Consider the following 24,554-nt stretch of genomic DNA (forward strand, 5'->3'; position numbering starts at 1 on the left):
AAGGTCTTCTTTCAGCTTTCCCGCATTTCTATCAGGTTCCTGTCCTTTGTTGTTATCTTGCAGTGATAGAATGTAGGTGGGGAGACCCAAAAGGTGAGGGGCAGATGGGCCTGAGGAGTAATCTTGGGCAGGAAGGGCCTGGAGGCGCTTTAGATTAGCATCTCCCTGTTTGCTGGAGCTGTTTCATTAACATTTCTTTAGAATGTGCTCTGGACCTTGGGAACATTAATATTTCAATTTTCCAAGTGCTGCTCTGCTTTCCCAGGCTCCATTCTCAACATGGCCTTCATTTTCGATTTTACTGGATATTAGACCCGATTTACCTAACTACACTACCTATCTTTAAATCTGGCTTCGGGGCTGGGGATGTGGCTCAAGTGGTAGTGCGCTCGCCTGGCATGCGTGCGGCCCTCAGCACCACATACAAACAAAGATGTTGTGTCCGCCGAAAACTAAAAAATAAATAAATCAATCAATCTGGCTTCACTGGCATCATCCACAACCTCCTAGTTAGAACCCTGATGTTTACTCAGAATGAAAGAATAAGCCATTGGAGAGTTTTGAGAAATGATGATTCCTCTGACTACTGTGTGAAGGGTAAATGTAATAAGGACACAGATCCAGATCAAAGCAGTGGTCCAATTAGGAGGCCATTTCAAGAACCCAGGTGAGGTCTGAAAGTATAGCTCAGAAAATTGAAATATTAATGTTCCCAAGGTCCAGAGCACATTCTAAAGAAATGTTAATGAAACTCAGAATCTGTGCTTAGTATGTCCAAGGCCTGGGCTCAATCCCCAGCACCACCACCACCACCACACACACACACACACACACACACACACACACACACACACACAATAGAATCCAAGTGAGAGTCCAGAGAGGTAGCAGTGGATAGATAAGTGAATTTCAGAAAGTGAATAATTATGTGTCACTTATAGAAAGTTCCAACAGAGGGGCTGGGGATGTGGCTCAAGCGGTAGCACGCTCGCCTGGCATGCGTGCGGCCCGGGTTCCATCCTCAGCACCACATACAAACAAAGATGTTGTGTCCACCAGAAACTAAAATATTAAAATTCTCTTTCTCTCTCTCTTAAAAAAAAAAAAAAAACCCAAACTGTACTTTCATCATAGGGTCTTTCCAGAGGAAGAGGAGACAAGACCTCTATTTCAACCTTCCAGGCTCTAGACATTTTACAGAAAATAATTTAAGGATTTGTCAGATTTTAACAAAGAGGAGGAGTTTATTAGAAAGTGAAAGGTGAAGATACACATTCTCAGAGCAGAATTCAGGCTATCTCTAGAGTTAGAAGTGCTTTTGAAGTCTCTTCTTTTAAAGGATACTTTGTGATGGGTGGCATAGGAAGGTGTGGGATAGCAACATCAGCCTAGTGAACTCAGTTCTTTGATTGCAGATCTCTAGAAGTTGATGGTGGTCTGATCTTCCAGGATCTTCAGACTGACATTATCTCTTCTATCTGGATGATGTTTGGAATGTGTCTATATTATTGGTTTCTTTAAATACATCTCCCTATGCTTTATCTAATCCAAAAACACATTGTGTAGGCTAACAGTGTACTTAAACTTTGATCAAAATGAGGCAATTTTCATAGATTAATTAACTAACAATAACTCTAAGATTTGTAGATCTCTCAGAAATTTGGGACTGATAAACCTGGAGAAAAAAACAAATCTGGGGAGTAAATCTGACCATGGGGCTTTTAGATTTATAGCTACTGTCTCTTTCTTTCCCCTTTGTCTTCTTTCTGCCTATCTTTATTCCTTTCATTCTACCTCAGTAAGATATGACCTTAAAGGTCCTTCATTACTGACATTAGTCTACTTACTATTCAAGGCCCTTTTTCAAATACTTTCCTTTTATATACCCCAGAGGGGTAATCAAGACAAGAGGTTTGGAATGGAATTTAGACAATTGAGACTTTGACTCTCAGAGATTAGCATGACACTCCAGCAGCAGCATAATAAGAAACTTCTCACCCAAACTGTTGGATAATGCATGTTGTCAACTCCCATCTGTTCTGTTCACCATATCATGAATTAAAGTTGATTTGAAGGTGAGGTTAGAATTTTTCCCTGAACCCAGAATTCATAATTATAACTCTGAAAATAGCCAGTGCATCAGTCTAAAATTCTCCTTGTTTCTTAATTGAGCCATCCTTTTTTTTTTTTGAATTTTAATATTTATTTTTTTAGTTATCGGCAGACACAACATCTTTGTTTGTATGTGGTGCTGAGGATCGAACCCAGGCCGCACGCATGCCAGGCGAGCGTGCTACCACTTGAGCCACATCCCCAGCCCCTCCTATTTTCTTATATACACCAATAATGATTCCCAGGAAGAATATTTTCTGTTCATCGCCTATTTAATCCTTTACTAGACAACTCAATATCACTTCCTCTGCAAATCCTTTTCTGGCCCCACCCTGCAGTGGTTGCATTTTAACACCAGTGCACTAGGCAGGAATTATGGTCAAAATTATCCTCGGAAATCCTTTAGGAAGGGACAACCTAGGAGACAGCTATATTGTTCTCTTGTTATTCAGCAGAGTCAGTTTTTCTCCAACATGGCAACAAATCACTTTTTAAAAAAAATACTTTTAGGGCTGGGGATGTGGCTCAAGCAGTAGCGCGCTTGCCTGGCATGCGTGGGGCCCGGGTTCGATCCTCAGCACCACATACAAAGATGTTGTGTCCGCCGAAAACTAAAATGTAAATAAAATATTTATTTATTTATTTTTTTTTAAAGAGAGAGAGACAGAACTTTAATATTTATTTTTTAGTTTTTGGCAGACACAACATCTTTGTTTGCATGTGGTGCTGAGGATCAAACCCAGGCCGCACGCAGGCCAGGCAAGCGCACTACCGCTTGAGCCACATCCCCAGCCCCGAATATTAAAAAAAAAAAAATTTTTTTAGTTGTAGATGGACACAATGGAATTGGCTGTCTATGGACTGATACCTTTGAAACCATGAGACCCCAAATAAACTAACTTTTCCTCCTCTAATTTTTTTTTTTTTTTTTTTTGGTATAGGGGATTGAATCCAGGAGCACTCAAACACTGAGCCACATCCCCAGCCCTATTCTGTATTTTATTTAAAGATAGGGTTCTCACTGAGTTGCTTAGCCCCTCACTTTTGCTGAGACTGGCTTTGAACTTTGATTCTCCTGCCTCAGCCTCCTGAGCCGCTGGGATTACAAGTGTGTACCACTGTGCCCAGCCTAAAATTATTCTTGTCAGGTCTTTTAGTTAGAACAGAAAAAAAAAAAATGACTAAAACACTCACATTTGAGTAATTAATGCAGGAATGCCCTGGGCTGCATATTTTTCTTATGCAAAGGACCAGCACAGGCCAGCCTATATCTATGGCACAGTCCACAGCACAGCACTTTCCTTTCAATACCTCTGGTCACACCTCTTCAGCATGGATCCTAAGGCAGTAGCTCTGACCACCCTCCCTTCTTTTCTCATCCACTTCCATTCCTTTCCTACTTAGCTGCTTATGGTCTTCAGTCTGACAAGTGAGCACTACAATCCCAGATTCCACCTATCCCCACTGGAAACTGACCCTAGAGTCTTGTGCATGGTAGGCAAGCATTCTACCTTGAAGCCTCATCCCTAGAGACATTTTTAACTATCTCTATATTCCATCTTCCCCCACTACACACACAAGTAGAAGATGGGCCCTACTGAATAAAGAGCCAATCCTTGCAGGATAATTTCAATATAGTTCTCTATCTATTAATAACACCACTGCACACATGAGGGAAACAGTGTTTTTCTGGAAAAAAAACTGGAGTTCATCACATTTCAGATGTGGAGGTAAACCCTGATGTGGGCAAGGGACTCTGGCAATCGGAGCAGCTGCAGTAGGGCTCAGAGGAGCAATCCCTCTTCGTGGCAGGTTTTTGGGCAAGGATCATCCCTTCCAGGTCCTTCACTTTGTTTTCCACCATCTGAAGTTTTTTCAGAATTTTTTCTTGCAGACCCAAGGACAGGAAGAAATTACTACTGTTTTGATTCTGACCATTCCCTTCTGGGTTGGCTAGCAAAGCCTGAAAAAAATCTGAGCCCTTCTTGTAAAGTTGGTAGAGTGTGATTATAAACAGCAATATTTTCTAAAACAAAACAACAGAATTTGAGTGTTATTTGTTCATTCATGTCAAATGCCAGTTTACTATAAATACAAAAGGTCTAATAGTAACAGTTATACCTCATTCCTATGCCAGAACTTTCATTTAACAAAACATTTTCACATCTATTTAATCTTTTGAATATTACTACAAACTGAAGCAGTAGGCAGTTTTTCAGACCACTATATTTTGGAAGTATTTTTGCATTTATTTAATGAAGATTAATAAACCAGGTACAGTGGTACACACCTATAATCCCAACTACTTGGGAGGCCTAGGCAGGAGGGTTACAAGTTCAAGGCCAGCCTCAGCAACTTAGTGAGGGCCTAAGCAATTTAGAGAGAACCTGTCTCAAAATAAAAAATAAAGGACTGAAAATGTGGCTCAGTGGGTAAGCACCCAGGATTTAATCTCTAGTACCAAAGTAAATAAAAAGGGCTAGGGATGTAGTTCAGTAGGTAGCTTGAGTAGCACATGTGAGGCCCTGGGTTCAATCCCCAGGTATCAAAAAAATATTATATGTAGTAAGCAATGTTATTAACTTGCTGAAATTTGCCACATGCCAGACTCTGTGCTAGAAGTCACTTTGCCTATGCATGACCTATATTTATGCAGAAAAAAACCCTGGATAACTATTTAGATATCTTCAAATTTAGACCCTTTCATTGTTCAAGGTCCATATTGGAAACAGTAGAAAACCAGGACTAAATTAATCCAGGAATTTTCACTTCCAAGTATAGTGGTCTGAAAAGCTAGATTTCCTGGTCATAAGTTTGTTTTAATATGCTAAGACAGATTCCTGCTGGGATGGGAATAAAATCAATCACTTTTTTTTTGTTGTTGTTAAAATAACTAGCCCTGCTTATTGAATATTGCATATGCTAAGCTTTAATCTGCACAACAATCCTATGAGGGAAGTACTGCTAGTTAAGGAAAAAGGTGCTTAGAGGTTAAGTGATTACTCTCAGGTTACAGAACAAGTGATTCAATAGAAACTGAGGCCTAAACAGTCTGAGTCCAGAGCCACAACATTAATTACTCTGTAATACCATTACTACCCCACTGCTTAAAAAAAAAAAAAAATGGCTGAGGTGTCTGAAGACCTGCAAGATCCTCTTTCAGACTGAGCTAAACCCAGAATTAGAGTTTGTTTCCTTTTGCTCCTTCCCTCCCTTCCTTCCAGTTGAACCCAGGGGTGCTTTATCACATCCCCACCCCCTTTTATTTTTTTGAGGCAGCGTCTCTCTATTAAGTTTTTGAGGCTAGCCTTGAACTTGCAAATTTACAATCCTCCTGCCTCAGCCTCTGGAGTTGTGGGATTATCAGTACACACCACTGTGCCCAGTAAGTTTGTTTTCTTATTTGGTTCTTCTATTAACTAACTGAATATGTGTGTACACACATACTCTCTTCTGTTGAAAGTCAGTTGGATTGCATTCAATGACATTTTGGAGAACTTAATTTGGAATCCTAAAAATTGGGTTCAAATCTCAGTTTTGTCAGCTCTAATGACATGAACTTGGGCAGGTGATAACCAAGTTACATCACCTACAAAATGGAGGTGATAATCCCTGGCCTGGCTACCATGCAGGGTTTTGAGAGGTTGCTGGACCTATTGGTGCACATTTGTAAATCCCAGCTACTCTAGAGGCTGAGGCAGGAAGATTTCAAGTTTTGGGCAAGCCTTGACAACTTGGCCAGATCATATATATATATATATATATATATACACATAATATATATATATATATCCTATATAGATGATGAAGAGAAATAGGGCTGGAGATGTAGCTCAGTGGTAGAATGTCCTTGGATTCAATCCCCAGTACTGCAAATAAAGTGAATGCTACAAAATTATCCCGTAAAAACTTCTGTATTTATCAAGTAAACCACTATTTAAGAAAGTCCTCTGTAGGGCTGGGGCTGAGCTCAGTGATACAGCACTTGCCTAGCACATATGAGGCACTGGGTTTGATCCTTAGCACTGCATAAAAATAATAAAATAAAGGCATGCTGTCCATCTACAACTACAAAAACATTTTTTTTAAAGTCCTCTTTAAATCCCGTCTCCTTTTACTTCTATTGAACATCAATGCACTTTAGTTTCCTCATTTGTCATGTGAAAATAACCTCTATCCATTTCATATTAACTATTGGGATTCCCAAAACACTTTATTATTAACAAGAAATTATTAAACAGAAGAATGTAAAATCCTGAATGTTTCTCACAATCCCAGCTAGTTAAATTCCTATTCCCTCAAAGAGCCCCTATATATGGATGGAGGCTTATCTTGTTAAAACAGAATAATAAAAAACATTGTGATGACTTTATATACTTCCTTATCAGTTAAAGAGCACTGTCATAGTAAGAACAGAAATACCCAAGATCCTGGTTATCCTACAATGTTTATTCTATAAACACAGTAGGCACTCAAAGATAAATAAGTGATCAAATAAGTTTATGAATTTGTTTGGTCTATTTTATGACAGCAGACAAGCAAAAGATCATTGTAAGAAAAGAACATTTTATGCTCAAAACCCAGAGGTGGAGATTTTCCAGGATAACTTAGTTTCTACCATCTTGATACATGGGTTCACACTTGATCGTCTACATGGTCTTAAATAAAGCTAGGTGGCAGCAACATGGGAGAAACAATCAAAATTCAATTTATAACTATTTAAATTTCTCTGTAACAAAAGAGTACAACCTGAATTGACCGAACACTTCGTTTCCATAAGACAATTAATCCTACTGCCAACAAAATTAAAAAGCAAATCCTCAGGGCGATTTGCACAGCTGGAGCAAGATTTTCTAGTAGCCCCAAATTTGTTTGCTGAGGCACATTGGTCTCTCCCAGAAAAGTTGCTTGTAGCCAATTCCATATTGTGCCGAGAGAGAGAGAATCTAAGAGGTTGTCCCAAGTAGAAGATGAAGGTGAAGATGGTGTCATTTTAATACAGCTTCAGGAACTACATGTGCAGAGGCTTCAGGAATTTAGACTGAGTTAGGGAGAGTGATCTGGGAGCCCAAATGTTCTGGAGTCATTGTGAGCTGTGCTTTGTGATGTCACTGTTCCAAAGGTCAGATCCTTCTCACTCAAAATCAGGCACTAGCCTGTGTTTTCAGTTTATTCTATTGCTTCCTTTCATCTTTGGCTAGTCGCAGCACTCTTGGATATAATTTTCTGCAGTGATGGAAATATTTTATATTTGCCTTGTCCAATGTGGTAGCCACCCTTCACTTCAAATATGGGTAGTGGCCAGGTGTGGTGGCATACATTAGGGACTGTAACCCTGGTCATTCTCCAGGTTGAGGCAGGAGGACTATAAATTCTAAGCCCACCTCAGCAACTTAGTGAGAGTCTGTCTCAAAATAAACAAAAAATACTGGGAATGTGGCTGAGTAGTAAAAAGCCCTGGGTTGAATCCCAGTGCATAAACACATACATAAATGTGGGTTGTGTTGCAAAGGAACTAAATCTTATATTTTAATTTTAATTAAATTTAAATTGTCACATGGAGCTCATGGCTACTCTCTTGGACAGTGTAGATGGAGAACATTTCCAACAATTCCTTGAAATGAATGGCAGTTATTTCTCACATGATGTGAGAAAACTGGAAATTTGAGAAGATAGGATTTAGAAAGGGCTTTCTTTAAAAGTGAGTAGTTTACTTTGTAAATGTGGAAGGCAGTTACTACTGGATCATTTTGTAGCTTTTCATTCTTTTCAAGTCACTATAATTTAGAAATTGTGATTTTTAAGAAGGGTTTTCATATATTTGAGACTCATTTGCATACCTATTTACAGATGGGGGATCCCACCTTCACAAGATTTTTATTAGGAACAAATGGCATAATTTTATAAAATATTTTGTAAGCAATTGCTTGCTACACTGTAACCTGCATGATGGGTTATCAAATCAATGATTTATTGACTAGTACCTAACAACTCAGCAAGATGGTGGGAAGATATTAAGTGGATGTCCTGTTCCCAAAAAACTTTCATGAAAAAACAATTCACAAGTAAATATCATCTAAATTGTTAGATCAGATTATAAAGACAGAATTCAGAAAAGTTTGCAATGAGAGGAGGGGCACAATAAATGAAAAAGGATGTTATGACAAATTAAAAAAAATATTATCTGATACATGAGTTGGAGAAATAGATACCACAGGCTTTGATGTGTTCATTCTAGCTGAGAGAAAGAACAGGAATAGAAGAGCCTCATGGAGAGGGAACCACTCCATTCTGTACCTGCAGGAATAAAAGGAGCCATGGAAGTTGCTTGAGTCAGCAGAGGTGCATCAGAAAAAGGTGTCTAGGATGCTGTTGGAGATGGAGTGCTTGTCAGAAAGAAATGATTGACTGATTTAGGAATGACTGCTATTAATGTTAAACCCACAGCCCACCAGCAGTTCAAAAACTATTAAAGAATGGTATCCAGAAACTTTTTGAATAAAGATAGGATTATGATAACTGAAATATTTCACAAGACTCCCTATATTAGATTAGATAAGCACCTTATACTTCCAGCACACCTATATCCATTTGTGCAGTTTGGGGCTTAACATCTGTTTTCCCTGACTATTGTCAATCCAACACAGGAACCAACCATATATCCACTTTATTGACTAATGTATCCCTAGTGCTTGGCATATAATAGGCATTTGAACATTTAAAAAATATATTTTTAGTTGTAGATGTACACAATCCCTTTATTTATTTATATGTGGTGAAGACAAACCCAATGACTCAGATGTGCTAGGCAAGTGCTCTATCACTGAGCTACAGCCCCAGCCCACTTGAACATTTTTGCAAATATATTTATAGGAAAAACTGTTCATTCATCAAGTGGTTATTAATGTATTTTACTATTTGTTTAGACAGAAGCATTACAGAGTAGCTGTTAAGATAAGCCTTGGGAACTGAGGATGCTCAGTGGTGGAATGCTTGCCTAATTAGGTATTGCCTAATCCCCAGCAATGCCCTCCCACCCCGTGCCTTTGAAGTATAATGGATCTGGGTTTGAATTTTAGCTCTTTTTCTCTTTTTGCTTACTTGGGCAAGTTATGTAACCTAAGCCTCAATATCTTCATTTGCAAAGTGACAATAATTCCTATCTTGCAGAGCCTGTAAAAAGGATTATATAACTTGTGTGAAAAGAACCATGTCACACATATAGGTAAGGGCTACTATTACTGTAACATTTATGACTAAATAAAAGGTATGGTAAGTCTCCAAAGCATAAGGTGCCTCAAAGAAAATCTGGCTCAAAAAAATCATTAAGTTTTTGATTTCTTTTCAACACATGAACACATTTAACAATAAACTTAAACACCATCTATGCAGGCATCTCAGCACACCCATAGAGTGTCATCCACCCATGCACCACTCAGCAGTCTTTAATATCACACCTTCCTAACTTAACAGCTACTTTCAAGCCTTCAATAGGTTCTTCACTGCCTTTCAAATAAAATCCTATGAAGAACATGGCTAGGGGCTGGGGATGTGGCTCAAGTGGNTTTTTTTTTTTTTTTTTTAGGTGTAGGTGGACACAACACAATGTCTTTATTTTTATGTGGTGCTGAGGATTGAACCCGGGTCCTGCCTGTGCTAGGCGAGTGCTATACCGCTGAGTCACAATCCCAGCCCTTTGGGGTGCTTTTTTTAAAAAAATTGTTTTTAGTTGTGGATGGCACAATACCTTTATTATTTTTTAATGTGGTGCTGAGGATCAAACCCAATGCCTCACACATGCTAGGCAAGTGCCCTACCACTGAGCAACAACCCTAGCCCTCAATGTTAGCTTTTTTATGGTACAACTTTAATTATCTGTATTATTTTGCTTAATATCAGGCTTCCCTACTAGAGTCTGATGTGTATGATACAGGAAGCTTACACCCTGTTCTATACTCAATCAGAAGCTAGCAGATGGCATATGCTTAGTAAATACATGGTTTCTTGTTAACTATTCATATAACTTTCCTAGGTCTCTAGTCCTTTTTCTACACCTCCTAGCTAAATCTGCCAAATATTTGTTTGCAGGGTTTTTTCGTTTTTTGCAATGCTAAGGATTGACTGTAACCTTCAATATGCTATTCATCTTGCCCCTCTACCACTGAGTCACAACCTAAACCTCATTTATAGGTTTTATAATCTCCTGCCTATTCCATTTACCTTTCTTTCTCAAAGGGGTTCGGACCTCCAAATGCAGTCTGTCAAAAATATTTATTCTTGAAGGTGTAGACCAAGTAGGTCACACTAGGCCAGACTTTCTACATGACAGCTTACATATTAATCAGTAGTATGATGACAGGAGGCATCATTTTGGGGGTGGAAAGGAACCACCTTTCTGATTTTCATGTTTCTTTTACAAAGAAAGCAAACTTGACTTTTTCACAGGTTACATCTTAGTCAGAAACAATATGCACAAGTTTTCCATTTCTATACTTAAATGAAGAAATGTCAGCACTGGATTTATGAGGTGATCTGCATGACCTGGCTTTCATCTATGCTTGGAACTTTAGTTTCACCATTCACTTTCATAAATAATACTCAGTTTAATTATGGAAAAGTGGTATTTTGGGTACTTCAATACCTTTTACCTGTTTTTCTTTCTCATTAGTGTCCCTCCAGGCTAGCATTCTAGTCAAGAGATCAGAAACTGAGCTTCTTCTATTTGTGTCACTAAAACTCAACATGACCAAACTCATTATAAGTTTTCCATGCTCTTCCCAAATACCCACTCATCTCTTTGTATTCCCATCTTATTGGTTTCATCACTGCCAAATCTTAAGTTTTTCTCAAATCCTTTTCTTCACCCTTCAAGTCCCAACAATCTTGTCTTTTTACATATTTTGTTTCATCTACTCTTCCCTTTGCTAGAATTACTGATTACTTCAACAGTCATATTACCTCCTATCCTGTTCTTTGAACTTCAAATCACACTTGAATTTCAAGTCATCTATAAATTAATTTGAATGTGTACTTAACATCCTTCAAAGGTTCTCAGTTGCTTATAGACTCAAGCCCAAACTCTTCAATGTTCACAGGTTCCTACTTATCTCTACAATAAGTATCAGCCCTTTTACTGCTAGTATATCAAATTATTTGTAATTCCCTGGAAACAGGCCTTTGAATTTACTGTGCCCTTCACATTCTGCTTAGCATACTCTTTCCTTTCTACTGGTCAACCTCTGAACTTCTTCCTCTGGGAGCTATCTTGAATCCCAGAGCTAATTACTCTCTCAGAATTTTCTACAAAAAGTCAAGGGTCATTCAAAAAGAACCTTGATCTGATGATCTGGTTAACAAAAAAAATTACTGGGGTAAAATATGAGTGCACATTCCAGGAAACACAAGTGCAATTCCAGTTTATATGTGACATGAAAACTCATTATGAGTAAACCAGAAATGGGTGAAAAATTGTAATTTATTGAAACTCAACTCAAAAAATATAAGATGCTGTAGTGTACAATATATTACACAAAGCACCCTTGGGTGCACATTCAAGTCAAGTAAGAACTCCATATCCCTTTCCCTAGCCCTCCCACCCTGGGACCGTAGTATTTGTTTCATATACAATCATGCATACTTAATTTGAAAAAGGAAGCCCCAGTATATTTTGATGTATTAATTAGCACCAAACAAGAGTACAGTTCCGTTTTTTTTTAATAAACAAACAAACAAAAAACCCAATCAATAAACCAACTGGAGATCTAATGGACTCAGCCAATACTGCTGACATAGATATTATACATTCATGTAAATACACAGCCTATTCTACCCTAAACAACGGTGTGGCTGGTTCTCAGCCTTTGTTCATGTTGGCAATTGTCCCCATGTTGCAGCGATGGAGCCAGTCTGTTTCTGAAACAAAATTGTTATTTAGGAACTTCCTACACAAAGCTCATCTGTCTTTTTTGTTGGAAACAAGTCTAAAATTGGTGTGGAAAACTTCGATCTTTCAAGGACTACCACTGGCCGAAGATAATGAAGCTGTTTTAAGGCAAGCTCTCCACAGTCTGTTAATGCTTTGTCCAATACAACCCTCAGGTTTTCCAAAGAAGGAACTGTTGTTGTTTCAGCTACTATTAATGGTGGGATTGCAGTCAAGTTCTCATGAACTGTAGAGTCACTGGAAGAATGAGGTATGTCAACTTCAGGGTCGTTGTTATTAACTATATTATTTGTCGTAACATCCCCTGTTAAGTCATTACTGGGTGGTGAAGAATTACTTAATGTTAAGTGCTCTGAAGACTCCCAATCATCAAAATCATCCTCTTTCTCTTCACTTTCCTGAATAAATTTCAGAAATGAAGATTCAAATCCCATAGGTTTGTAAGCCTTCAAATCAAATGACCTGGGCTGTGAATGTTTCCTAAAACTCTCTTTTGGGACATGGGTTGAATTTTTTACAGTGTTTTCTTGCCCTGAACTGTGCTGCCCAGTTTCTTCATCTTTGATCCTTGGTAAAGGCAGCTGGAAACTTGGGAAATAAGTCCCACTTTCAGTCCCACTGGGATTAGATATGGAATTTTCTATTTTACAGGGAGGAGACTGAACTATATTACATTGTTCCAGAGAAGTGGTTTCTGAACTATGGTTACATTTCAAAGTTCCTCTGTAGAGCAGAGCGTCTGTATCAAATGCTGGGTTGCTTTCTGCACACCCTTTCTGACCACTATCCCTTTCACCTGGATGAGAAGAATCAGTGTTCTGGAGGGGTGCCTTACTGTCACCCAGGGAATGGCTGTGCTTCATGTGCTCTGATTCACAGCTTATATTTTCTTCTTTCTTTATACAGAGCTCTGTTTCAGAAGGAGGCTCCTCCTTTATTTTGGTACCGTACTTAACACAAACAACAAGGTTTTCCATCTGTTGCTCTAAATAGGCACTGCTCATCTGATGAGTACGTTTGTAATGCCTCACTATGCTGCTCTCCAATTTTACCACAGATAAACATCCCTGAACCATGCAGGGGTACTGTGTGTGCTCAGACTGTTCTACACACATATGGAGGGCTTCAGCTCTTGTTTTAAAACTAATTGGAGCTTTCTTTTCTTTGATTAAACCACATTTTTTAGATTTAGCATTAAATGACCTCCTGGTAGTTTGATGTTCGTGCCCCTGTGTGTGAGCTGTTTGACATACCTTTTCACTTCTTAGAAGCTTTTCATTTGTTACTTTTTGGCTTCTGAATAGATCATCATAATAGTCCTTATGTCTGTAATATACATGTTGTGAGTAATTACTGCGATGGGTGAAAATCTGGCCACAACCATTAAGATCACAATGAATTTCATAATCTGAATGTATTTCTCCTTCAATATTATGCTGTTCCATCAAGTGGTGTTTCAACTTGCTGAATGTATAAAAAACAGCAGGGCATTGAGGCTGGTTACAGGAAAACCTTGCTACAGATTCATTTTCAGAAAGTACTTTAGGCTCTTCAATATGGTCTAGGTTATGAGAGTCACTACAGTGCTTAGCAAGAGCTTTGGAACACAGGAAACGTTTGTTACATTCCTTATATTTGCAAGCAAATATCTTTTTACATTTTACAAGTTCCCTTTTGGTTCTTGCTTTGTCTTTTTCTAAACATAATTGTTCTTTGTTGTACTGATGTACAGTTCTGTAATGGCGAATTAAGCCTTTTAGATTAGTGAATGAAGAATTGCAAGTTTTATGGATACAATGGAATGGTTTATGGTATTTATTCAAAATATAGCACAGGTTTCCTTTAGCAACAGTTCGCCTGCTACCTCTTCCCTCTCTTCCTTCTCCTTCTTCTCTATGGCTGCCTATTGGTGATGAGATATCAGATGTTTTACTTTCTGTTTCTTCACAAGATGACTCCAAATCTGTTTCTGAACTGCATTCATCCTTTTTAGAATGACAACGTGGCTTCTCAGAGTTGCTGCTGGGATCACCTCCAAGTTCTGTAGAACAATCACCTTTCAACCTATCTACTGAGCATGGGCCTTCATGATCGTATTTTTCATTGTCTAAAAGTTTGTGAGTTGCTCTGTCACTGCCAATTTGATGTTTATTTTTATAATGAATCCTAAGGTGTGTTTTTCTTGTAAATGACCTTTGGCAAATATGACATTGGAATGGGGAATACCGATGTTGAAACATTGTTAGCTGAAGGACTTTTTCTTTTGAATAATTATGCTTTTTAAGATAATGCATTAACAAAGCTTCTCTGGTCACAAATTCATATTTGCATCCTTGAAGCTCGCAGAAAAAAGGCTTAGCCGCCAACTGTGCAAGGTACTGACTGGGCACATTTTCATCTTGATTCTGAAAATTAAGGTCTGAGATAGTAGATGAAACCGATTGAAGAGACTTAGCACCACTGGATGGGTACCCCTGCAATGACCCTGAGAAAGATCCATGTGCTATTGAGTTTTTCAAGCTTAAATGTTTCAAACGTAACAGAAGTTCCAACATAGTATCTTCTGTACATGGCCTTTTAGAAGCACAAATAGAAGCTTCTGAGGAATAACCTTGAGGCTCTCGCTTACATTTAATATGAATATTGTGATCTAGACCTTCATCTGGGGAGTCACTGTTTGTATCTGAACTAGGTTTAGGATCTACATCAAACTTTGTCTGATTATGTTCATTACCCAAACAGGGAAAGAGATCTTCTGTCTTTATCTTTTTGGGTTTAAAATGGTATGGATGTACCTTCCGCAGATGCTTCTGCATCCCTCTTGCATTTTTGTATGTGGAACTGCAGCCATCAAAACCACAGGTAAACTTAGTCCCATCAAAACAAACTGCCATACTGGAACATTTTTCTTTCAAATTGGAAGGCACAAATACCTTCTCATGAGATAATAATATGTCCTGCATGGTTTCAGAGTGATCCAATGTGTCAATTAACTCTTCATTTAATGAAGCTGAAGAACTGTGACTTAACTGATCACTAGAATTACTGTCACTGTTTTCTTTCAGATTTTCTGCAGTTTCTGTATCTATCTGAGAACTAGCTGTTCCTGCACAGAAAAGAAGATCTTCAGGTAAATGTGATCTATCAGTTTGGTCGAGTAGATGGTGCTGAGCAACACAATCTTGTTTTTCACCTGCCACAGACTCCTCAAGTTTCACTGATTTCTTTATGTCTCCATTTGAACCTTCAACATTATGCATTGAGAGGTGATTCTGGTATTCAATTTTGGAATAATAGAACTTTTTGCAGCCAAGAACGTTGCAAGTGTAAGATGCATCCCTAAAATGTTGTGCTTCATGATGGTAAAGCTGTCCCAAGTCACTGAAAACAATATTACAGCCATTTAATTCACATTTATAACGAAGATCATCATGTTTTTGTTTATGATTAAGTAGTTCATTCACGGATCCAAACCTAGCATAACAGTCTATAGACACACACATATAAGGTTGGGGACCACAATGCACTTGTTCATGTTCTCGAAGGTGAAAAGCAGACATGAAATGCCGTCGACAATAAGTACACTTCTCTCTTCTATTTTTCATATCCAAGTAGTGCTTGGCATTTTCATCATTATTTTGGTGTTCAGCTTTAAGATGCACGCTTAAGTATTTAAATTGTTTAAACACACGGGAACAGTCTGTCCCGGGACATGGGTACAAGTCTCTGTCTTGCAGGTGGCAATCTTCTAATTTGCTGAATGTGACATATTCATGAGATTCTCCTTTGGCTTGTTCATTCAATGACTGATTTTGCTCTAGGGTTGCAGAGGGGCTCTTGGGACAAATACTCTTTTGAGAGCCTTTCAAAAGCAATTTCTTTCTAGAGCGTTCCCTTCTGCTTGGTGGCATTTTAACATGTTCCATTACATGAGGAACAAATATTTCTTTTCTCTTGAACTTTCTAATGCAAACTGGACAGGTGTAAATTCCATCTTCCATATGCATTTTAGAATGATGAAGAATCCGGGCCTCTATACATTCCCGCTTACATAACAAACAGAAAAACTTATACTGAAGCCACCTCTGGTATCTTTCAGAAGAGCCAATGGGTTTTTTGTCTCTTTTCTCCTTATGCTGATCTGTCAAATCTCTTCTTCTATATTGTTTATCTTCTTTACCTTCATCATAGTCACTGAGAAATGACTCTAAAACATCTGTGTCATTAATTGACATTTCATAGCCACTTAAATCATCATCAGAATCTGAGGCTTCTTGTCCTAGGAGTTGGTGGCAGTGTCGTTTTAAAGTTTTCCAGTCCCAAAATTCAGGATCAAAAGGCCAGTGGGCTTTTAAAGCTAATAACAACTCACATCGAAGAGAATTTGGAACGGGTGCATTTTCTTCATCAAATTTTTGATCTGGCTGCAAATATAGTTCTTCCAACATATTAAATCCATCCAAACTGGGTTCAATTAAGAATTCTGTAAGCTGACAGGCTCGTCTAACTTCCAAATCCTCTGGTAAAAGACAGGAAATTGTTTTACAAACTGATGCCTTCATTTCCTCATCCTCACTTGACCTGAGTTGAAGAGCTCTGACACATAATAAAATTGACACCCCAAGACCAGCATCTTGTGCCTGTAAGAAAAAGAGGGAAGAAAAGTTATTGTTAAATATATAGAGAGATTCAATTCATCCCCATTAATAAGCTATTTTAGGTCTTAAAATCTTTATAGAGTTTTTAAATTTCATCTTAAATATTTGTCCATGCAAATTACATTTAGATCCTTCTTGTTTCAAGAAGCAAAGTACTGGATTAGAAAGATGTTACAACCATGAACAATAATGATATATATTTATGGAATATCCAATTATACATGGCATAGTATATTAAAGCATTCCCTGGGGCTGTAGCTCAGTGGCACAGCACTTTTCTAGCACATGTGAAGCACTGGGTTAATCCTTAGCACCATGTTGGGAAAAAAAAAAAAAAAAAGCAAAAGCAAATAAAATAAAGGCATGCTGTCCATCTACAATTACCAAATAAATAAATAGTTTATTTTTTTTTTTAAAAAGCAGTCCCTAACGCTCAAGATAATTATCTATATGCCAGGTGATGTATAAACAATAAATACCGATGAATTCAAAGGAATACAGGACAAATAAGGATTTAAAGAATGATGGTAAGTTGGGTAAAAAGAACAGGGTTTAAGTAAACAAGGAAGAGGAAACTTGTATAGAACTTAGTTTAAAACTGAATTCAATTTAAGGAACACCACTGTTTCATGAACACTTGGGTTTTTCAAAACCCCAAAGCTAAAATCATGATTCTTTTCTATTTTCTCCTAAAAAAATTTAGTACTTCACAGACATAGGTGAACCAAATCTCAGTTTTCCATGGAAAAAATATCAGGAATTAGAAAAATATTTCTATCATAGCAAATTCTCAGAACTAGTCAAAAATCAGGAAGATGATCTTGTCTGAGATAAAGATTAGTGATTACAAAATAATTCTGTATCTGAGAGCTGAAATGGAATGTGAGAATACCTGAGAAAAGAAGTGAGATATGTGAAAGATGGTTTAGAACGTGGTGAGTAAAAGTACAGACCTTAAAGGCAGAATCTGATGTCTTTGAACCTGATTTACTACAAGGGATGAATTTCTCAACTCCCTTTATCTTCCTTACCCTCTCTTTTCTTCACTGGTAAATTAACAAAAGTGGTAGAATTAGGTTGTTATAAAAATGAAATGACAATATAAAATGATTGCTACAATGCTGGCACATAGCGAGTACTCAACAGAATACCATGTAAAGTAACAATAAATTCCACTATTAAACAGTAAACAATTTGATAAGCAATTATTCTGCATTGAGCATCATTCTAAATACTGGAAACATATATACTATTAATTAACAGAATCCTAATTATTATAGGCACTTGTTCTAAATAAAGTCTTTTGCATACTTTATCCTCATCTGTAAATAAAGAACCCAAGGCTTGGGAGGTTAAAATGTCCAATGGCAATACCAGCTAGTGGGCAGAGGAGCAAGGATTTAAACATATAGCATGCTTCCAGGGCTGGAAGTCCTAATCACTTTTATTATATACTGGCTCCAATCTTAACTGACTTGGCTATATTCCATGTGCCCTTGATACAAATATGCCAAGCCACTCTTGTTCTGGGAACTTCCTGGTTTAAAATCCAACAATTTCTTTGTGTCCACAAATTTCTTCAAAATTCAGCTCCATATTTCATATCCTGATTCTAATTTATTCACCACTCCTTTAGCCATTAAGTTCTTGGTACATCTGTTCAGAGGTATAATGGTATTTCTAGTTATTTTTTTTTAATGTTAGAAATTTCACAAATTTTACCATCTCAACCATATTAGGATGTTTAAGAAAGAATGGAAATTCAGTGCAGTTTGCTTCATACAGTCTTCCAAAAGGAGTTAAGTAATAATCACTTGGTGAGAGCCTGTGAATTATCTTAAGATTTACCTGACTTTCTTCACATCTTCTATGCTCTTACTTATAAATGACAACCTTACATCACATTATGCTATTAAATCAAGAGATCCAAGCTGGGCATGGTGGTACACACCTGAAATCCCAGCAGCTTGGGAGGCTGAGGCAGAAGGATCACAAATTCAAAGCCAGCCTCAGCAACTTAGTGAGGCCCTAAGCAACTCACTGAGACCCTGTCTCTAAATAAAATATAAAAAAGGGCTGGAGATGTGGCTCAGTGGTTAAGTGCCTCCAAGTTCAATCCCCAGTACCAAACAAACAAAAAACACAATCCATCCATCCATAGTCTAGCCCAAACTGCTATGAATGAGCATATGGTCCTTACAAATCACATCTCTCTCCTTTTCAGATTCTTTATTATTAAGAAAGGATTAAACTAGACAAAGTCATATTTCCTAAAATAGTAATACCACAATATATTTCATCAAAAATGAAAACATATTAAATGGTCATATTAAACTAGGTCCAAGATGACCCCCTTTCTTATATCTACTTCAAAACAACCATACAGTAGTACTTCAGATTAGACAAAGGGGAATGACAGGAAGAGAGGGGAGATGGGAATAGGAAAGACAGGAGAATGATTTGACCAGTGTAACTCAAAATCATGTACAATGTAAAGAATGGGAAGTTATACTCCATGGGTGTATAATATGTCAAAATACATTCTATTGTCATGTATAACTAAAAAGAATAAAAAAACTTAAAAAAACCCAACAACCACATCTAACATTCATTTTGCCACACTAATTTTAAAGTTCTAGATATACTCATGATACTGAAAAGTTATCCTTTCCACTTATGACTTTCTTAAATCACAGAATCAAAGTTTAATAACTCTCTAAATTTAAATCTCCAAATGATGGTCTGGCTTAAGCTCTTTATTTATAGAAAACTAGAGCCCAGAAAATAAAAAGGCACTATATTAAGGATGTTTCTATTATGCATGGTTTCTTTCTGCAAGAAACTAAATATCCATACAGGATTTTCAGCATCATTAACCTCATCCATCCCAAGTCTGTCTTTTGTTATTGTTGTTTATTGGTATCAGGATTGAACCCGGGGCACTTAACCACTTACCCACATCCCCAGTCCAAAATTTTTAAATTTTGAGGCAGGGTCTCACTAAGTTACTTAGGCTGGTCTTGAACTTGCAATCCTCTTGTCTCAACTTCCCAAGTTGCTGGGATTACAGGCATGCACCACTGTGCCTGGCTCAATTTTCCCTTTTTTAGAGACAGGGTCTCACTTATGCTACCCAGAATGGTTTTGAACTCTCAATCCTTCTGCCTTAGACTGAGCAGTTGAAATGGCAGGTGCACACCACAGCATCCAGTGTGGAGTCTCAATTTGAAAGGGATTCTCTACTCACTCCTCTTTGGCCTACCAATTCATATCTCATCTACCCTTTACACTTTCAGTTTCTTGTGGTAAGCAGAATTATAAATTATAAAATGATTCCTAGTAGACTCTCACTTTTATATAATCTCTTCCCCTTAAGCATGAGTTCAATTTGTAAATATACAGTTTCTAGGAATCAACAAGAGATTTTGGTTGATAACCAGAAAGAAAAGAGGAACCTACAACTAAAAGGAACTGAATTCTGTCAACAAAAATGATCTTGGAAATGGATTTTTCATAGAGCTTCTCATAAGAACTTACCTTAGCTGACACCTTGATTTTAGCCTTGTGAGATGAGAACATTTTTACCCTTTCCTGTCTTCAGTGGAGAAGACCAGATCAACATATTTTTAAGTAAAGGATAGGATATGGAACACTACATTGGGGAGGGGGAATGGATTATCAAAGATACAACTGTGCTTTGACTTTAATAAAAATACTTCTTGGATGTAACCAAATAAATAATTCATAAACATAAAATCATGAACCTTTATAGATATGGTCATATTAAAAGCTCAGACATGAGCAGACATGAAAAAGCGGGGGCGGGGGGGAAGTATAACAACTCTTATCCCAAACCCTTATGAGAATAAATTGTGTTTAGGACGTTTCATTTTATTTTAGAAAACACACCTTTCCTCAAAATATCTAACTTATCTCCTATCTGTTTGTACAGAAGTTTATAACTTGTATAAAAAATAGATTATTTTGGAACTATTCTAGTATGTTAAAATCTAGAGTACCACTTCATTAACAGGGCGGTAAAAAAACAATTATTTTTTTTTCATTTATAATACTAAGTTAATTAGCAAGCAGACCTGCCTATATAAAATATGCAGTATTATTCTAGGAAAAGATACAGGAAACATAATCTTCCCTTCCCCTAGGGAACATGGTCTTCATTTCAAATTACTACTTTCCATTAAAGAAATCAGCAACAAAGAACCTATGGATTCCTAAGAGACAATATGCAGAAACAGCTAGACATAGCCAATTCCATAATTTTATTGATTATCACTCATCTCTTCTGTCTAGCCACAACTGACATAGAAAGCATACATTACTCACTTCAGTCTGTATAACTCTAATCAAGCAAAACAAATGCTGCTGTGTTTTAGCTATGACACCAAACTGGCGACAGCGCTCCAAAAAAGTATCTAAAGAAGGGTCAATTCTTCTTTGCAGTTTACTCCAGAAGAGAGTCAGCTCCCTATAAAAGAAAAAAAATGTTAAAGCACTTAAAGCAACTGGTATTTGCTATCCCACTCCTAAAAACCTCCTAAATTGGTAACATTATTAAGAATCCTCCCTGAAAATTCCAATTTCTTCCTTTTTTGTTTAGAGAAAAACAAAATCAATGAAAGACTACTTCCTTTATGATGGCATATAAAATCTATTTATTTATATTCCACCTTGTTCTAAAAGGTCTTTCTTTGTAACATTGGTAATTAATTATACTGACTGAATTAAATGCTGTCCTATGAGGCAAGCATCATTAGACTATACTACCAATGAAATCTATAGAATTAATAAATATTCAATGGGCACACTTCTATACTGATCTTATTTTGTGTCTTTCCTGCTCTAAAATGTCATGATGCTACTTAAGCTAATAAAACTATGTAGCCAAGTGCAGCAGCACATGCCTGTAATCCCAGAGTCTCTGGAGGCTGTGACAGGAGGATCTCAAGTTCAAAGCCAGCCTCAGAAATAACCAGGTGCTAAGCAACTCAGTGGTTGAGTGCCCATGAGTTCAATTCCCAGTACAAAAAAAAAAAAAGAAAAACTTATGTAAAAAGGCACTCCAAGAAATGGCTAAAATACAGGAATCTTAAAATAAATATTCATTATGAAAAAAAGGAAAGCTTGAAGAGAATACATTAGATAGAAACATTTAATGGATAATGTTTTAGGAAATGCTAAAGCAAAAGCACGTGAAAATTTAAAGCCACCAAGGACAGAAATGTTAATGTAAAATATGAGTTCAAGAAAAGACAATAGCAAAAAAAGCATGCTATTACTCAAAAAAGAAAGTAGCTCTTTGAAGTAAAACTTAAAATGGATGCTATATATTATTTGAGTTTTTTTAAATAAAAAAGCTCATCTTGTTTTTATAAGTCAGTTTAAAAACACAGATATGTTTATTATCTTGCAATTAACACAGATTATTCTTTTTCTTTGTTTTTGCAGTATTGGGGATTGAACCCAGGGTGTTCTACCATTGAGTTAGTTCCAGTCCCATTTATTTATTTATCTGTCTATGGTACCAGGGATTGAACCCAGGGACCCTTAAAAGACTGAGCCACATCTGCAGCCCCTTTTTATATTTTATCAGAGACAGGGTCTACTTTTCTTATCTGGAAGTTGCTCAGAAAACACACCAAGTCCCAGTTTTGTCCAAATTGAAGAGTCTTTATTTAGCCGGCTGGCTGGTGACTGCCTCCCACAGGACCCATAACCGTCTCTGCAAGGAACAGCCCCAAACCTGAGCACTTTAGGATATTTAAAGGCAAAAACTACAAAAACCACAACCAGGTTCCAGGTTGACATAGCTGCAAGCAAGCAGGTACAGAAGCTGAATTGGGCAGTTAGAGACAATGCAATGGATACATTGGTATTTCTCACGGGACTTTCCAGGTTGGCATAAGCAGCAAGCAAGCAGAAGGGAAGTGGGTGAAAATGACCCTAGTTCAGTACAAGTTAGAGAATGGTTACTGATGTCTAAACAATCTCTGACAAGGTATACTGCCTAAGAAAAATGGAAAATCAAAGAGAAGAACAATTTTACATTGTATAAGAGTTGCTATTTTGTGTTCAAATATCTATTAATGGGTACATGGACGGGGCTTTCACATGAGAGAAGCATTTCTTACATGATATGGAGTTTCAGGGTAAAATGGAGTCTGTTTGGTCATTGCCCATACAGCCTGGCCCATAACAATAATATCTAATGAATAACATTAAAATGCCTTTAAATGTGTCTTATAACTAGAAATAAAAATTGAAATAGGACAGCTTTGAAAATAGCCACTAGTCAGGCAAACTGAGATGATTATTTTTATACTCACAAGATTGCTTTATTCAGATTTAAGTATCTTAACAGAAAAGGTCTGAGAATAGTGCAAAATTATAAAAAACAATGGAAATGAAGAATTATATATATGATCAGAGAGAAAAAGGAGTATCTTTCAAAATATAAGAGCCTAAAATGCTTAATTTGGAATAAATCAAGCCCCATTCTGATTTACTATTTAAAAAAAAAAAAGTATTTGAGAGACATAAGTTTTCAACCTAACTTTCACCACTTTAGCAGATTTGCCCAACTTTAAACTTGTACCTAGTCAGTGAATCTTAGATAATTGATGTTGTTTACATTATATCTTCATAATCGTAACTGGCTTTGATAATTTTGTGCTGTTCAAATAGGATTCCACATATATATCTTAATTCCAAATAAACATGATCAAAAAACAGCATACTGCTATACATTGATATTTGCAAAGTTACAAATCAATGGTCTACAACTACTATTATCCATTCAAATATATAAATATGCCTGAAACCATGACAACCAATGTATTATTACTGAGAATGGGAAGATTAGTATTCAACCATCCATTCAAATCTGCATAATAAAAAACTGAAATCACCAATCAATAGTAATTAAAAGCCTGCTGGATCATATATGTACTAGGACAAATTCTTCTTCAATTATATACAATATGGAATTTAAAAATGACCATATTCTAAAGAAGGCAGTGATTACTATAACAGTAATTGATCCCATGATCTTTTTTCTTACAAAATTCAGTTGAATAAAACACATGTTGGTCTTTGCCACATGCTGGGGCCACAATTGTGAATTAGACAATATTCATGACCTTAGAATGGTTAGAGAATGGCATATAAAGTATTTATAGTTCAGTTGGTACAGAATAGACATGAAAATACATTTAAGAAAAAAGTGTTCAATATACAAAATTTAAGCTCAACTAAGTTAAAAAAAAAAAAAAATGCCAGTCTATCAAATACTGACTAAAAGCTTAATATGGAGGTTTCAAGTTCAACTGTATGATTTTATTTTTTAAGTAGCAGCAATAATTACACATTGATGATACATCATCTCATTCAAAATGGTTACCTTTTTCGTTTGCAAGGCTACTGGAATTATATTACCAATGCCAGACATCCACAGGGAGTTTATTACTCTAGTGTTTCATTTTATTTCAGATAGTCAAAAATCTTTTGGGGCCAGGGTTAATGAATAAACTAAGTGGTAAACCTTTTAAGAATAATAATTTGGTGACTGCTGTATTTTTTTTAAAATTTTATTATGGCTTATAAATGTCTCTCAACAAATAAAAAAATTCTGGGTGCTAGTTACACAGTCTACATTTGAAATATTATCTTCCATGTTGACCTCATTCAAGAATGATACTTCTAAGAAATAAATGCTATCATATGCATTAAAAAAAAAACCTCTTCCAAAATAAAAATAAATGTGACTGCTTTTATTCTTTTATTATGGTATTTCAATTTTTTTTCACATTTAAAAAACTCTTGAT

General features: G+C 36.8%; 2 protein-coding genes across 3 annotated transcripts in view; both read right to left on the reverse strand.

Annotated features, from left to right (window-relative positions):
- Positions 1-3,332: 3,332 nt before the first annotated feature.
- Tmco2 (transmembrane and coiled-coil domains 2) lies at positions 3,333-7,838 on the reverse strand. The gene is made up of 2 exons (XM_015484858.2): positions 6,862-7,838; positions 3,333-4,138 (listed from the first exon to the last, which is right to left on the reverse strand). Exons 1-2 carry the CDS (start codon positions 7,102-7,104, stop codon positions 3,824-3,826), a joined length of 558 nt encoding a protein of 185 aa, XP_015340344.1. The 5' UTR covers positions 7,105-7,838; the 3' UTR covers positions 3,333-3,823.
- A 3,731-nt stretch (positions 7,839-11,569) lies between these two features.
- Rlf (RLF zinc finger) overlaps positions 11,570-24,554 on the reverse strand; it is a 72,410-nt gene continuing 59,425 nt past the window's right edge. For both annotated transcript variants that reach the window (XM_015485206.2, XM_048815672.1), the window contains exons 7-8: positions 21,058-21,199; positions 11,570-16,695 (exon numbers count right to left, since the gene is read on the reverse strand). In XM_015485206.2, the coding sequence (XP_015340692.1) occupies positions 12,043-16,695; positions 21,058-21,199 (4,795 nt within the window). In that variant the 3' untranslated portion in view covers positions 11,570-12,042. The remainder of the gene's footprint in view (positions 16,696-21,057; positions 21,200-24,554) is intronic.

The sequence above is a fragment of the Marmota marmota genome, unplaced genomic scaffold, assembly GCF_001458135.2.
Source record: "Marmota marmota marmota unplaced genomic scaffold, marMar, whole genome shotgun sequence".
NCBI classification, from domain to species: Eukaryota; Metazoa; Chordata; class Mammalia; order Rodentia; family Sciuridae; genus Marmota; species Marmota marmota.

Bases quoted from the DNA above. Each gene is read 5' to 3' on its own strand.
- Tmco2 (XM_015484858.2), bottom strand. From the start codon at position 7,104: ATGACACCATCTTCACCTTCATCTTCTACTTGGGACAACCTCTTAGAT. The intron at 4,139-6,861 runs GTTGTACTCTTT...GTTTTGTTTTAG, and splicing joins GAAGTGTTCGGTCAATTCAG to AAAATATTGCTGTTTATAAT.